Genomic DNA, 14,166 nt, shown 5'->3' with positions numbered 1-14,166 from the left:
GGGTTAAAAACAACCCAAGTTGGGTTGAAAATGGACAAACCCAGAGATTAGGTTGTTTTAACCCAGCGGTTGGGTTAAATGTTTGCCCAAACTGCTGGGTAGTTTTATTTAACTCAAATATTGTTTAAAAATTACTGTATTGCTTGCTTAAAATGATCCCAAAATATGTTGGAAATTAACATTTATTAATATGTTCTATAAAAGAACATTTATTAATAAGTTTAATGAATAATAATTAAAAAAAAATAAACATTTATTAATAAATATTAATATTGACATTTTGATTATTATTGTTGCCTCTAGTAATTATGTCTGATTTTAACCTATTTTGGGTTCATTTTAAGCCAGTCATATAGTAATTTTTAAACAATAGTTGGGTTAAATAAAACTGCGCAGCAGGTTGGACAAACATTTAACCAAACCAGTGGGTTTGTCCATTTTTAACCCAGCATTTTTTGGAGTGCAGATTCAAGCAATTCACATTTCTTAGAATCTCTGCATTTCCAGTTTACAGGGTCAAAATACCCAGATAACAGGGACATTCTCAGAACTTTAACTAACGTTCTCTCAGTAATGAACAAATGTTCTTCCAGTAAGGTTAATAGAACATTTGTTCAAAGTTTAAAAAAAACTGTTTTCTATCTAAAATAGAAGAAACTGCATGATCACCAGAGGAGATTGAAGGAAACGCGCAGAGACAGGACCTGAAGGAAGCCTGGCTCTTGCTAATGTTGTCAGAACATCATCTCATGTCAAGGTGAGCTGCTGTCTTCATTATCAGCGGGAAAGTTTCTATTCTGTTTACAACCACTGCTTCATCATGGCAAACATCATGATTGCAGTATTGTGGTTTTCACCACATCCTCCTCCTCCTCATCATCATCATCAGGGACTGAGCAGGTCACACGTCAACCAGTGGTTCACATACTCTCACTAGTAAGAGTGTCACAACAATGAGGCTGATTTCAGAGCTTTAATATACTGCATTCATGATGTCATTTGCATGTTTGTGGTGCAGTGATTCATCTGATTCGTGTTTCCACCGCAGACAGACGCTTCTCATGCTCCATTACAGATCAGAAGGACTGATGGGATGTTGGCAAGGCATAATGGACGGTAATGTTTTTAAAGGTTTTTCTAAATATTGTGTTACACTCGCACTGTCATCATGTGGTTTGTGTTTCCATGGCCACCTCTTATTGAGTTTATATACATACATAAAGCAATCTTCTTCTTCTTTTTATTTCCTTGTCGAACTGTGTCATTGTACACTATGAATATTGTTTGCTCTGTTGGAACTGCTTTTGTTCCTCTATTTAAGTCATTTTAAATGTCAAGTCAGCTGTAAATGCTGTATAAATATATTGCTCAATGTTAGTTCATGTTATATGTGAGTAATGAGGTACTCGAGGCTAGTGCTGTATAGTGAATAAGTCACGGCGGAAGGGCGTTGTTAGGCACGACGCGAAGTAGAGTAACCCCTTCAGCCGTGACTTATTCACGATACAGCACTAGCCTCGAGTACCTTATTGCTTTTATATTACTGTTATCACACAATACAAATATTAAAGCCAAAAATATGTATCAATGCAACTTTCATGAAGTAAACTCTTACTAAAAGCCTTCCTTCCGCCGGAAAAAAATAGTCCCTGACCATGAACAGCAACATAAGTTACATTATTACGCCATTAGATGGCGGCAAAAACTGTCTTAATGAGTGTGTCAGTCAGTAGCGAAGACTTTTACATTGAAAAGCCTGAATTGTTGTGAACACGGAACAAGACGCAACTGACAAATGCTTTGACTAGCGCTGTCAGTCACGGGAAGACCCCTTAACTGTTAAAAGGACAAGATAATACATCGGACATTTAAACAGATTTTTTATTACGAACATAAGACTGACCTGAAGAAAAATGCTAAATCTGAATGCAGGTAATAAACTCGCTCACTCAAACTCTTGCTCACAATACTCGTAAGCTTCAATGAACAATATCAATTGAGAACATACAGTTTCAGTGGTTACTAAGGGTGAAACGGTCATAAAATGAAACACAGCTATTGACCAATCAGAATCAAGGACAGGTACTAACTGTTTTACAATATAATGTTAACTAACAATGAACAACATTACCCAACAATGAGCAATACATTTGTTACAGTATTAATCTTTGTTAACTCATTGTTAGTTCATGTTAAGTAATATGAACAGCACGCCTCACACACGTCCTCAGTGCTTCTATACTGATTTAATAAACGGCTCATTTGATTTGAAATTGTCATCTGTTGTGATAACTGTGGTTTTATGGTGAGAGCATGTGTGATTTGTGTTTCTATGAAAATATTAGTCATTAAGTGTGTGACTCCCCAGATCTTCATTTCACAAAAAAAGGAAGTCGGTTTGTAGTTAGTGGATGGTGTGATTGTGAACTTGAGAAACCGAAACTCTTCAAGACAGGCAGTGTGATCTACTGAAGCTGTAATTATTCCTAAAAACCCTGAGAAAGCTGCTGGATTTCTGGCACAGCCATGCAGGAATTTCCCCAGAGAGTTCTTTACTTAGAAGCTATTATTTGCTGATGTGATGTGTGATTTCAGTCTTCAGAAGCTCTTGCAAAGAACACTCCTAGTTTCCTAGATCCGTGTTTATATTGAACTGTCTCCACTGAATTGAGCTGGAATTCAATCTTTCAGGTGCAACACAAGCTTCTCTGAAGAGAAATCCTGCAGGATTCCAGGCATGTGTTTCTGTGGAATTGCCGGATTGATGCTCAGGAACTGCTTCACGGATGAGAGGCTTTGATAAATGTGTGAATGTAAATTCAGTCGTCCCGTCACCTTAATCTAAACTCGCCGGTTGTGATTTGCACATGTTTTGCATGAGATCTGAAGCTTCTGCTGTTGAGTAACTGTTTAAATTTCCAGTTTCAGCTTTGTTTCACTTCAAGTTTGTCCACTGCGGATTCATTTCTTCATGAATGAAACTTGTGACTGAGACATGATTGTTCATATTTAAAATAAAAGGAATGTAAAAGATTATTATTGTGTGCATAAAGATGAAAATGCCCACATGTCATAATGGATAGTCATTGCACGTATCAGAATGACCTATGTAACAGATGTTATATCAATTTATTAATTTCACACAAAATCTCTCCATTGATCAATTATTTTATATATACATAATTATTTTGTATTCTTGCAATTCTTTTAATATTGATTTCTTTTATTTGAGCTGTTTTCTATGCTTGTTCATTCCTTCAGTTCGTGGTAAGTGCGGCTGGGGAAAGGTCAATGGCAAAACTGTGAAGGAAAGGCCACAGATTGACTTTCTTTTTCATTAATTTTTCTTTTTATTCATCCAGAATAAAAAGTGGTCTAAGGAATCTCTGTTGTCCGGTCTCCTTAAATTGTGCAGACCTGTCACACCTATTTGCAGTAATGACGAGCGAATGAAATTGGCTAAATATTTAACCAATCGTGGCAATACACACATGTATTTAAACTGACTCATCAGGTCTATATTCCACCATGTGAATAGCGAATCCACCATGGTGCGAGTGCACCTGTCTTTTAAAGGGAATGGGAGGTGAGAATCTGATTGGTTTATTGCACGTTATGCCCAAAACACACCCATGACACACATAAGAGACTAGGTACAACCTTTTGGACCAATGCGCCTACCATTTTTTCCATTGTTAAACTAGAAAAAAAGTGGATTCGGATACGCCCTAAGTACACCTGCGCCATGTGCTTCAGACCATGAGTTTAGATCTTTAACATAGAGCCCATAGCCTATATACAAATAAATATCAATACCTGCCAATAATATATCTTAGTAGGATGATATTTAAATGTTCAGCTTTATGATCAAATCTCTGTAGTTTTAAAACATAATGCAATACAATGATGATTGAGAGATGAACAAATAAACCTGATGATCGTATTTGATATACTATAATCAAGAAAACCTGAAATATTATATCAAAGTTATTTTTTTTAACTTGTTAAACTTGTTTGCTTGATAAAAATCAGTGCAGATCAGATCTCAGACACGTAAAGCATGAGCTGAAGGATGTATGTTCAATTACTAAAAGATTTTTACTTGATAAAACAGTCTAACTGTCAGAAAGACTGTTGGAGATCGAGTGATAAACAGGTTTATCAGGTCATGTTGATCATGTGGGAAGGTCTGGTATTGTTCCTAGTCTTCTGCACGTCTGCCGTCAGTCTATGTTCTTGTTACTGTAACACGCATCTCTTAGGTTTCATGACTAATCGCTCAAACACGTTCGTGGAATCCCTAACAAATGAGGAAGACATATAGAAATGAAAGTAGGAAATGACCCATAGATGACTCACTGATTTTTACTACAATCGTTATCTCACATCTATTACCAAATATTTTAATGTTTAGTCGTCAAGCGTGAATGTGCGATAATGAATCAGCAACTCTGATAAAATAGGCTAAATAAAGACTGTTGACATTTGACATGCATATGATCGTTAGTAAACGTCATACAAAAAATATATCAAAGGCTGTATGACACAGGCAAATATAACCAGTTCATATGGAAAAAACAACAGTGACATTTCATGACATTTAAACTCATGTGATTCCAGTCAGTTCAGTGGGTTTTTATAGTTTTGAGTTGGTATTTATTTTCGGTTTTCATTTTAGTTAATTTGTATTAAATTATTATTACCTATTATAGTTATTGATCATTGTTAGTTAATGTTAGTTAATGCATTAACTCATGTTAACTAATGGACCTTATTGTAAAGTCTTACTGATTTAGTTTTGGTGTTGTTTTTTAATATGTCTATAAAGTTTTTATTTTTTATTTTAGCTTTAGTTTTTAGTCTTCGTCATTTCTATTGGAAAATGAGAATTTTCTTTAGCAACTAGCTGAAATATTTTTTTTTTAAAAATCTCTATTTTATTTTAATTAAAGGTAGGGTAGGCAACTTTTGGACTTTGAGCTCGCTTTGAAAGCATGAGACCCCGCCCTCACTTCAGAGCGTCTCCAAAGCCACGCCTCCTTTGAAACACACGAATGCGCACGGCCGGGGCAGAGTCTGCAAAGCGTCACGAGAGACTGTGTTAAATTACCTTATGAAACGGTAAGTTCCTGTCCTTGATTCTGATTGGTCAATAGCTGTGTTTTATTTTATGACCGCTTCACCCAACGGTTCTGTGTATCACTACACAACACCCTTAGTAACCACTGAAACTGTATGTTCTCAATTGATATTGTTCATTGAACCTTACTGTATTATGTAGAAGAGTGTTGTGAGAAAGAGGTTGAGTGAGCGAGTTTATTACCTGCATTCAGATTTAGCATTTTTCTTCAGGTCAGTCCTATGTTCATAATAAAAAATCTGTTTAAATGTCCGATGTATTATCTTGTCCTTTTAACAGTTAAGGGGTCTTCCCGTGACTGACAGCGCTAGTCAAAGCATTTGTCAGTTGCGTCTTGTTCCGTGTTCACAACAATTCAGGCTTTTCAATGTCTTCGCTACTGACTGACACACTCATAAAGTCATCTAATGGCGTAATAATGTAACTTCTGTTGCTGTTCACGGTCAGGGACTATTTTTTCCGGCGGAAGGAAGGCTTTTAGTGAAAGTTTATTTTATGAAAGTTGCATTGATACATATTTTTGGCTTTAATATTTGTATTGTTTGGTAACAGTTTTATAAAAGCAATAAGGTACTCGAGGCTAGTGCTGTATCGTGAATAAGTCACGGCTGAAGGGGTTACTCTACTTCGCGTCGTGCCTAACAACGCCCTTCAGCCGTGACTTATTCACGATACAGCACAGCCTCTCGTACCTTATTGCTTATTCGTGTCTTGAAGCACATAACATTACAATAATAATGAACATAAACAACTTACAGAGCTCTAGTTGTACCACCTGACTGCTGCAGATTCATTTCGGCGTTGATAGTGTTGACCAGAGCCGTCCTTTGCAATTCGGAGGGCCAATTCAAAGAAACAGATAGAGGCTTGCCATCATTTCGTCAAACGATTCACTCAAAACACAGATTCATTCAGTAACAAAACATCACTGTGTTGTTCTGAGACACGCAATGGCTCTGTGGATTTGTTTGGAACCATTTTCATTTGCAAAATAGAGCAAAAATAGACAATGTTTGAAGTCTAAAATCAAAAGTAATAACATTAACACTGAACTGTTGTATGAGATCACATTTGCAACAGTGCTGATATTCAGGAAAACAGCACTGTGCATCCTATTATAAATATTAAAAACAAGAACTCATACAGGGACATTTTTGCCCCATATATCTTGAATCAAACGCCACTACTGGTGTTGACATAGAAACGCATAAATCCGAGTCTGAGGACATGAACAGCTCCAGGTAGAACATCACGGATTGCCATCTCGTAATTACGGTTATGACATGGTGTGAACACAGCATAAGCTGGTCGTTTTGGTTCAGGAGGAACTGTAAAAGGCAGCTGCTGTTTATTTGTGGCTCTCTGCGACTGACGTCTGTCTACAACTCTCAATACAGAACGTGATGATGACGTGTGATGTCTGCGCCAGCAGGTGCGCGGAGGAATGGAAATACATACGCAGACAGCCAGGTAAGACATCATATGATCACATTCGGACCGAGACTTCCACAGAAGATACATGTACATGTTGTAGTTTTGTAGTTGTAGTTTTAGTTTCTGTAACTATCATAACCCTGATGTGTTGACACTATATGACATGAAGACATCAGAATGAGCACCAGACTGTGTGATCTGAATTAATCTGCTGTATTTCCATCTTCAGCAGGGCAGGAGGCGCTAGAGCTCTGCTGCTGTTATAGTCACATCGTTTACAAATCTAGTTACTGTCAAGAATACATAGAAATGAATCGGGGATCAAGTTCATGCACTGTTCTAATATTCTTTGTTCTAGAATTCAATCACACGTTATTTATATACAGATTGTATCAAAGCAGCTTCACTGTAATAAACAGGAAAATATCAGAATCACTGATTCAAACTTCATCAAATATGAGACAAATTCAGATTCTGCTGTAAAGCAGCTCTAAAGAAGAGTCATTATTCAGATCAGTAATTAACTGATAACAGCATTTGACAGCCGTTCAACCAGAACCTGGAAACGAAAACGTTCTTTTTTGTTCTAAATTGTTCTAAAAAAAAAAAAATTTTCTCTTGGTTATACGAACGTTCCATGAATACGTTCGTTACTTTTGAATGTTCTCTGTACGTTCTGAAAAAATTAAAAAACGTTAGACGAACTTCCAACTAAATCGTTTCAGAAAAACGTTCCATGAAAGTTGTATAAATAATGTTTTTGTGCTAACGTTTTGTGAGAACATTATTAAAGACCAGATAACTCTGAGCGAACGTTCTATTAACATTCCTGGAAGTACGTTCTTTGAGAGAACTTTGCTTTTTCTAGGGTGTTCTTATGGTCTGTAGATGTGGCTCGGGTTTCTCCTTCAGTGTGGCTTTTTTTCTCCAGTGGTTTCAGAACAATATCTATCATCACTCGTGATATTCATGAGCATCACCTCTCTGGTATTCTGATGAGTGGGTTTTTCTCGATGTGATTGATTCAGGGTAGGGCGGGTGCGAGTCTATATGTGAGTATATAAGTCGCGCGCACCGCGCTCATTAATGAATTCGGCAGGCAGCGCGCGCGGGATGGTGAGTGACGGATCAGATCAGTTCACTTCAAGTGTATTTGTAACGCGCTTTTCACAGCACATATTGTTTCAAAGTGCTTATTTCAGTGTTAGAATTTAGGAAGTATTTTATGATCAGTGTGTCAAAGTGTATCCATCATTAACAGTTATTTCCTTTTTCTAGTTGTTCTTCACTGTGTTGGTGTTGCCGGCTCTGTCGGCAGTGGCGGCGGGGGGTGTCCCCACTTACCGGCGCATCGATCCGGTCACCGGAGAGGCGCTTCAGTGCGATCGCTGTGCGCCGGGGTCCCGCCTGCGCGCGCACTGCACGAGCTCCCGCGGCACGGAATGTGTCTTGTGCGGCGAGGGTCTGTTCACGGAGTTCTGGAACTACATCCCGCACTGTCTGCTGTGCGACTCGTGTTCGGATCATCAGCGGGTCGTTCGGCCGTGCAACGGAATCGTGAACACGGTCTGTGAATGTGAGCCCGGATTCTACTGGGATCAGCACTTCTGCAAGAGACACACCGTGTGTAAACCGGGTCACGGAGTCAAAGCTGCAGGTTAGATATACCTGCGGAAAACACACACACACACACACACACAGTATTATTTGTTATTAATATAATTTATATGTTATTAGACAGCGATGTTCAATAAAAAGTTGTACTAATATTAATTCATATTGTGAATAATTCATAATATTAAAGCGAATATTCATTAACTATGTGTTTCTCAGAGGAAAGATGTCAAATTTGAGTTTCTTATTATATTATAAACACTCAAGAAGCAGCACTAACTGTGTGTTTTATACCTCAGCATTACATTTAAGTATAGTGTTAGTAAATGTACATTCAGTGTTTTAAAAGTAAAAAAAAACTAAAACCTTTGCTAGGTTCACTAAGTTAATAAAAAGTGTGGAAACGCATCATCAGAGTCTGTGAAAAGGATCCAATTCTTCCATGCAAAAGCTGATACACCAGAATACTATGAACTCTGTGCGACTCTGTGCAAGAACTGTTATTTGTGATCATTATGATTATGATAGTGATTCAGTCTGAAAGTGGATTGTCTGATTGTGTCGTGTGTGTGTTTTTGCAGGGACGCCACACAAAGACACGGTGTGTGAGCTCTGCGCAGACGGGTGGTTTGCAAACATCACAGAAAAGCATGCAGCGTGCGTCCCTCACAGCGCCTGCGCCGCTGACCAGCTGCTGCTGCAGGGATCCAGGTGGCATGACAATGTGTGTGCAACCTGCGAAGAACTCGCAGAGAAAGGTACAGTAAAACACACACGCACATTCACACTGAATTACAAAGCTTTACAGTGTAGTTGCATGTAGAATGTTGCATCCATACATTCATCCTCTGGTGTTTTTCCTCCAGGTTGGAGTGATTTATTAAAGCCGGTTCTGTCCGGTCTGGACATTCAATACAAAACTCCCATCCTGCGTTTGGAGCACTTAGTGAACCGCCGTCTGCAAAAGAAACTCCGCAAGAGAGACGTGCAACGGATGGCAAATGGTTCCACGGAGCTGCTGAACCTTCACATGGTGATCGAGGACTCACATTTGGGTCGCCTCGCTGGCAGAATTTCACAGATAATCCAGAAATTCCAGCAGCGGTGCCATAACATGACAGCAATGACAGTATGAGACATGAAGCCTGTGCTGCTGCGCTTTAAGTCTGATGTTCTTTGTCTGCTTTGTAAAATGTACAAAGTGCATGACACTGAAAGTAAGATTTTGTCCCAGTCATCCATGAGCACCCTACTTGACATTTACATTAAAGATTTCATTCCAGCTGTTACAGTGAAGAATGCTGGATGTGTGACGCTCAGATTGTATTACAATGTGTCCTGTCAATAAATTTCAAATGCACTGTTTTCAAGTTTCTGAAGGAGACTCGACTGTTTTGTAAATATTACATATTATCATTTGCACTGATTTAATGTTAAGCTTGATTTCTATTTATTGTTCTTTTTTTTTTTTTTTTTTTTGAAAACTAAACTGTATCAGACTACAAAACACCTCCATTAAACAGTGAAAAGAGTTTCTTGTGGTTGTGAAATATATGAAATATATTCCATCTCTAGTGTTTTTCTTTGAATAATCTGCACTCAAATGAACCTGAAATCAGTCTCTGTGATAAGACTGTATATATATATATATATATATATAGTATCTGAAGTGAGTACACCCCTCACATTTTTGTAAATATTTTATTATATCTTTTCATGTGACAACACTGAAGAAATGACACTTTGCTACAACGTAAAGTAGTGAGTGTACAGCTTGTATAACAGTGTAAATTTGCTGTCCCCTCAAAATAACTCAACACACAGACATTAATGTCTAAACCGCTGGCCACAAAAGTGAGTACACCCCTAAGTGAAAATGTCCAAACTGGGCCCAATTAGCCATTTTCTGTCCCCGGTGTCATGTGACTCGTTAGTGTTACAAGGTCTCAGGTGTGAATGTGTTAAATTTGGTGTTATCGCTCTCACTCTCTCATACTGGTCACTGGAAGTTCAACATGGCACCTCATGGCAAAGAACTCTCTGAGGATCTGAAAAAAAGAATTGTTGCTCTACATAAAGATGGCGTAGGCTATAAGAAGACTGCCAAGACCCTGAAACTGAGCTGCAGCACGGTGGCCAAGACCATACAGCGGTTTAACAGGACAGGTTCCACTCAGAACAGGCCTCGCCATGGTCGACCAAAGAAGTTGAGTGCATGTGCTCAGCGTCATATCCAGAGGTTGTGTTTAGGGAATAGACGCATGAGTGCTGCCGGCACTGGGGAGCTACAGTTCATTGAGGGAACCATGAATGCCAACATGTACTGTGACATACTGAAGCAGAGCATGATCCCCTCCCTTCAGAGACTGGGCCGCAGGGCAGTATTCCAACATGATAACGACCCCAAACACACCTCCAAGACGACCACTGCCTTGCAAAAGAAGCTGAGGGTACCTAAACCCTATTGAGCATCTGTGGGACATCCTCAAACGGAAGGTGGAGGTCAAGGTCTCTAACATCCACCAGCTCCGTGATGTCGTTATGGAGGAGTGGAAGAGGACTCCAGTGGCAACCTGTGAAGCTCTGGTGAACTCCATGCCCAAGAGGGTTAAGGCAGTGCTGGAAAATAATGGTGGACACACAAAATATTGACACTTTGGGCCCAATTTGGACATTTTCACTTAGGGGTGTACTCACTTTTGTGGCCAGCGGTTTAGACATTAATGGCTGTGTGTTGAGTTATTTTGAGGGGACAGCAAATTTACACTGTTATACAAGCTGTACACTCACTACTTTACATTGTAGAAAAGTGTCATTTCTTCAGTGTTGTCACATGAAAAGATATAATAAAATATTTACAAAAATGTGAGGGGTGTACTCACTTCTGTGAGATACTGTATATATATATATATATATATATATATATGTCACAGTTGGTTCTGCAATGAAGTAAATAGGGGTTCCGTTAGCAGCCTGGGACACACTAGAAGGTTTTCAAATCTTAACTGATTTTAACCCATGGGAGACCACAGACATAAGGACAGCTTCAAACTATTTTTAACTTTAATCCTCCGAGCAGCACACACACTAGATGATTCATCCAGACAGATTCATCCATTTCAATTCCACAGACACAAAACTCACATGATCCAACATGACACTGTAGACTCAGCTTATAGATTTTGCAGCGCAAGCAAGAAGTGAGTTGGAAATATTTCTAGCATAAGTCTGGCTAAAACTAATGCATGCATGCAGAACATAATGTTAGACACCACTTTTGTGACATGTTTGTGGCTGTCATGTTTCAGCTACACTGTAAACCCGAATAAGTTGGGCTAACTCAAAAAATTTGAGGTAATCAGTTTCATCAATTTTTTTGAGTTATGATGTTCCCAATTTTAAGTAAGCAGAACTATCAAGTTTTGAGTTTGTAGTACTCATGAATGACAATTGCTCTTAACTTGAAGTATTGAGTTAGCTAACTCATGCATTTTGATAGCAATTAACATAAAATATTTAGTTAATTAACTTTTTTATTTTGAGGTCTTCCAAATCAAATGAGTTATTTATTTCACTGTAAACCCTAATAAGAAAATTCAGAAAATGCAAACTTGCTAATTTGCTAACATGTTAACAATAACATGGTGTAACACTTACTGAATGAGTACATCAACTTAAAACATGTAACTTACCTGCTCTCAAATCAAGCCGTATGTGCCACTTGTCACCATGATGGTAACTCTCCAAAAACCCACATTAACAGAAACTCTTCTAAATTAGCATAACAAAACATTAATCACTACTAAATCTCCCTTATCCATTCATTTTACACAAAAAAACATTATATATAACACTTAATTTTAGCATTTACTCTCCCTTTCAAGTGCCATGGGAAATAGAAATCCCAGCCCAGTTTCAGTTAAACTTAAGTTCGTCTAAATTAATAGAAATGAGTTCATACAACTTAAAACAATAAAACAGTTCAGTTTACTTAAAATATATCAGTTCTGTGAACTCAAAAGAAAAAGAAAGTTCTAAATACTCATAACAGTTACTCAAAACAATTCAGTATTTTGAGCATTAGGGTTTACAATGTATAAAAGCATGCAACAGCTGGTTGGTGAAGCTTGCTCGATGTCATTGGCTATTGTGAGTATCCCATCGAGCAGCCTGATCAAGATCAAACATGTTTAACAAACTAAACTGAACAGATGGTTTAAATACACAGAGACTAAACAAGACTAGACACATGTGAGTCATGTGAGGACTAATCAAAAATCAAAGCAACAAATGAAGAGCGGAAACATATAAGCCAATGAAAAAGAAACAGGGAAAAACCAAATAATTGTCCATACAAACAGAACATAAACCTGACATAACTCCCCATTCCCAGAAGGCACATCCTCAATGGGAATTACACCTTAGTGAAGGGAGGGGGGAAAACAGTTCAAAGTTCATTGGAGGAGAGGCAGGGTGAAGAGTTCACGTGGAAGCCAACAGTAGGAAGGACCAAGTTGGAGATGATGGAAGGAGTAGCCAGGGTGGAGACCCAGGAACCGAGGAGACGAAGACCCGGGGTGACACTGTAGGGCTGGAGGGCCAAGGCGAAGAAGGAGACTTGAGGCTAAGCATGACCTGCGGCGATGAAGGATACTTGAAGCTGGGCGGGACCAGAGGTGATGAAGAAGAATTGAGGCTAGGCGGGACCAGAGGTGATGAAGAAGACTTGAAGGAGACTTGAGGGAGGACAGGCGTCAACAAAGAAGACTTGAGGCTGGGCAGGACCAGAGGCGATGAAGGAGACTTGAAGAAGACTTGAGGGAGGACCAGCGGCAATGAAGAAGACTTGAGGTTTGGTAGGATCAACAGGGATTGGAGACTTTTAGGAATTAAATCATCCAACTCATACCAATCCTTGGGGACCTCACATAGCACACCTTTAGTGGTGGGAGTATTGGTATAGCTCCACTCCATACCAACGAACTCCACTAAAACTCCCACTGGGACGCAAATTGGTACTGGCTCTCACACCTGGACACACTACACATTTGGCTCAGGCTCCGGGACAAAGATGGCCTTTGGCATCAGCATTGGCTCTGGCTTTGTGGCAGGCAGCTCTGGCATATCGTCTGCAGTCGTTGTGGATTGAGGCTGGCCTGGGCTCTGTGTCCAATGTGGGACCGGGGCTCGAGGTGAGCGTGGACCTTTAATAGAGGATGTATTGCTCCAGGGTGCAGTTGCCTGTATCCCATGGCATCAGAGAATACAGGAGCTCATCCAAACTGGCATTAAAACAGTCCATTAACTCTACTTCATTCAACTCTACCTTCAAACAAAGACCACAGAATTCTCATACATATAGGGACAACAACTGGTTGGCTGGGAGGTATGCTGCAAGATCCTTTCTTTCTTTAATGATCTGGTGTTCTTTCACGGGTTTGTTCCACAATGAAGCATGTAAAGGATCTGTTATCAGCAGTCTAACTTTATTAAACTAAATAAACAAAACAATGAAGGAAATGACGAAAGACATGACTGGAAAAATAGTCTGCAGGTGCATTTGAAATGATTTAACTAATCATCTTGTAATGAATGTCATTTCAGTTCAACTTTCTGAATATGAATTATCATATGCAGTAAAAGACAACAATACTCAAGAACTGTAAAAAGTTCTGCCACAAACTCAGCTGCTTCTCTCCTGTATGAGAGTCTCTTCAGTCCTTAGAACTGTACATAATTTATGAGCTTCTACAACTTTTGACCTCCTAACTGAACTCCTTTCCACAATTGATCAGAGAAATAAAAACAGTATAAATAAATATGGTAACACTTTACAATAAGGTCTCATTTGTTAACATTAGATAATGTATTAACTAACATGAACTAACAATGAGCAATATATTTGCTACAGTATTTATTTATCTTTGTTAGTTAATAAAAATACTGTCATTCATTGTTAGTTCATGATAGTTCACAGT

General features: G+C 38.8%; 1 protein-coding gene and 1 long non-coding RNA gene across 3 annotated transcripts; both read left to right on the top strand.

The window, feature by feature from the left end:
* Nucleotides 1-942: 942 nt before the first annotated feature.
* LOC127501411 (uncharacterized) lies at nucleotides 943-3,036 on the top strand. The gene is made up of 2 exons (XR_007926596.1): nucleotides 943-1,116; nucleotides 2,692-3,036. It is a non-coding gene; the product is annotated as an uncharacterized LOC127501411 (long non-coding RNA).
* A 3,505-nt stretch (nucleotides 3,037-6,541) lies between these two features.
* Nucleotides 6,542-9,720, top strand: LOC127501410 (tumor necrosis factor receptor superfamily member 11B-like). 2 transcript variants are annotated; one of them, XM_051873376.1, is made up of 4 exons: nucleotides 6,542-6,610; nucleotides 7,853-8,231; nucleotides 8,770-8,946; nucleotides 9,055-9,720. In XM_051873376.1, exons 1-4 carry the CDS (start codon nucleotides 6,557-6,559, stop codon nucleotides 9,321-9,323), a joined length of 879 nt encoding a protein of 292 aa, XP_051729336.1. In that variant the 5' UTR covers nucleotides 6,542-6,556; the 3' UTR covers nucleotides 9,324-9,720. The 2 variants fall into 2 exon arrangements, with proteins under 2 accessions (XP_051729336.1, XP_051729337.1); XM_051873377.1 differs by lacking the exon at nucleotides 6,542-6,610 and adding an exon at nucleotides 7,506-7,690.
* The last annotated feature ends 4,446 nt before the right edge of the window (nucleotides 9,721-14,166 follow it).

This window comes from Ctenopharyngodon idella, chromosome 19 (genome assembly GCF_019924925.1).
Source record: "Ctenopharyngodon idella isolate HZGC_01 chromosome 19, HZGC01, whole genome shotgun sequence".
NCBI lineage: Eukaryota > Metazoa > Chordata > Actinopteri > Cypriniformes > Xenocyprididae > Ctenopharyngodon > Ctenopharyngodon idella.
This window is presented reverse-complemented; position numbering and strand designations above follow the sequence as displayed.

Coding starts and splice junctions, on each gene's coding strand:
- LOC127501410 (XM_051873376.1), top strand. CDS start 6,557: ATGTCTGCGCCAGCAGGTGCGCGGAGGAATGGAAATACATACGCAGAC. Junction 6,611..7,852: donor ATACATACGCAGACAGCCAG/GTAAGACATCAT, acceptor TCCTTTTTCTAG/TTGTTCTTCACTGTGTTGGT. Junction 8,232..8,769: donor TCACGGAGTCAAAGCTGCAG/GTTAGATATACC, acceptor GTGTTTTTGCAG/GGACGCCACACAAAGACACG.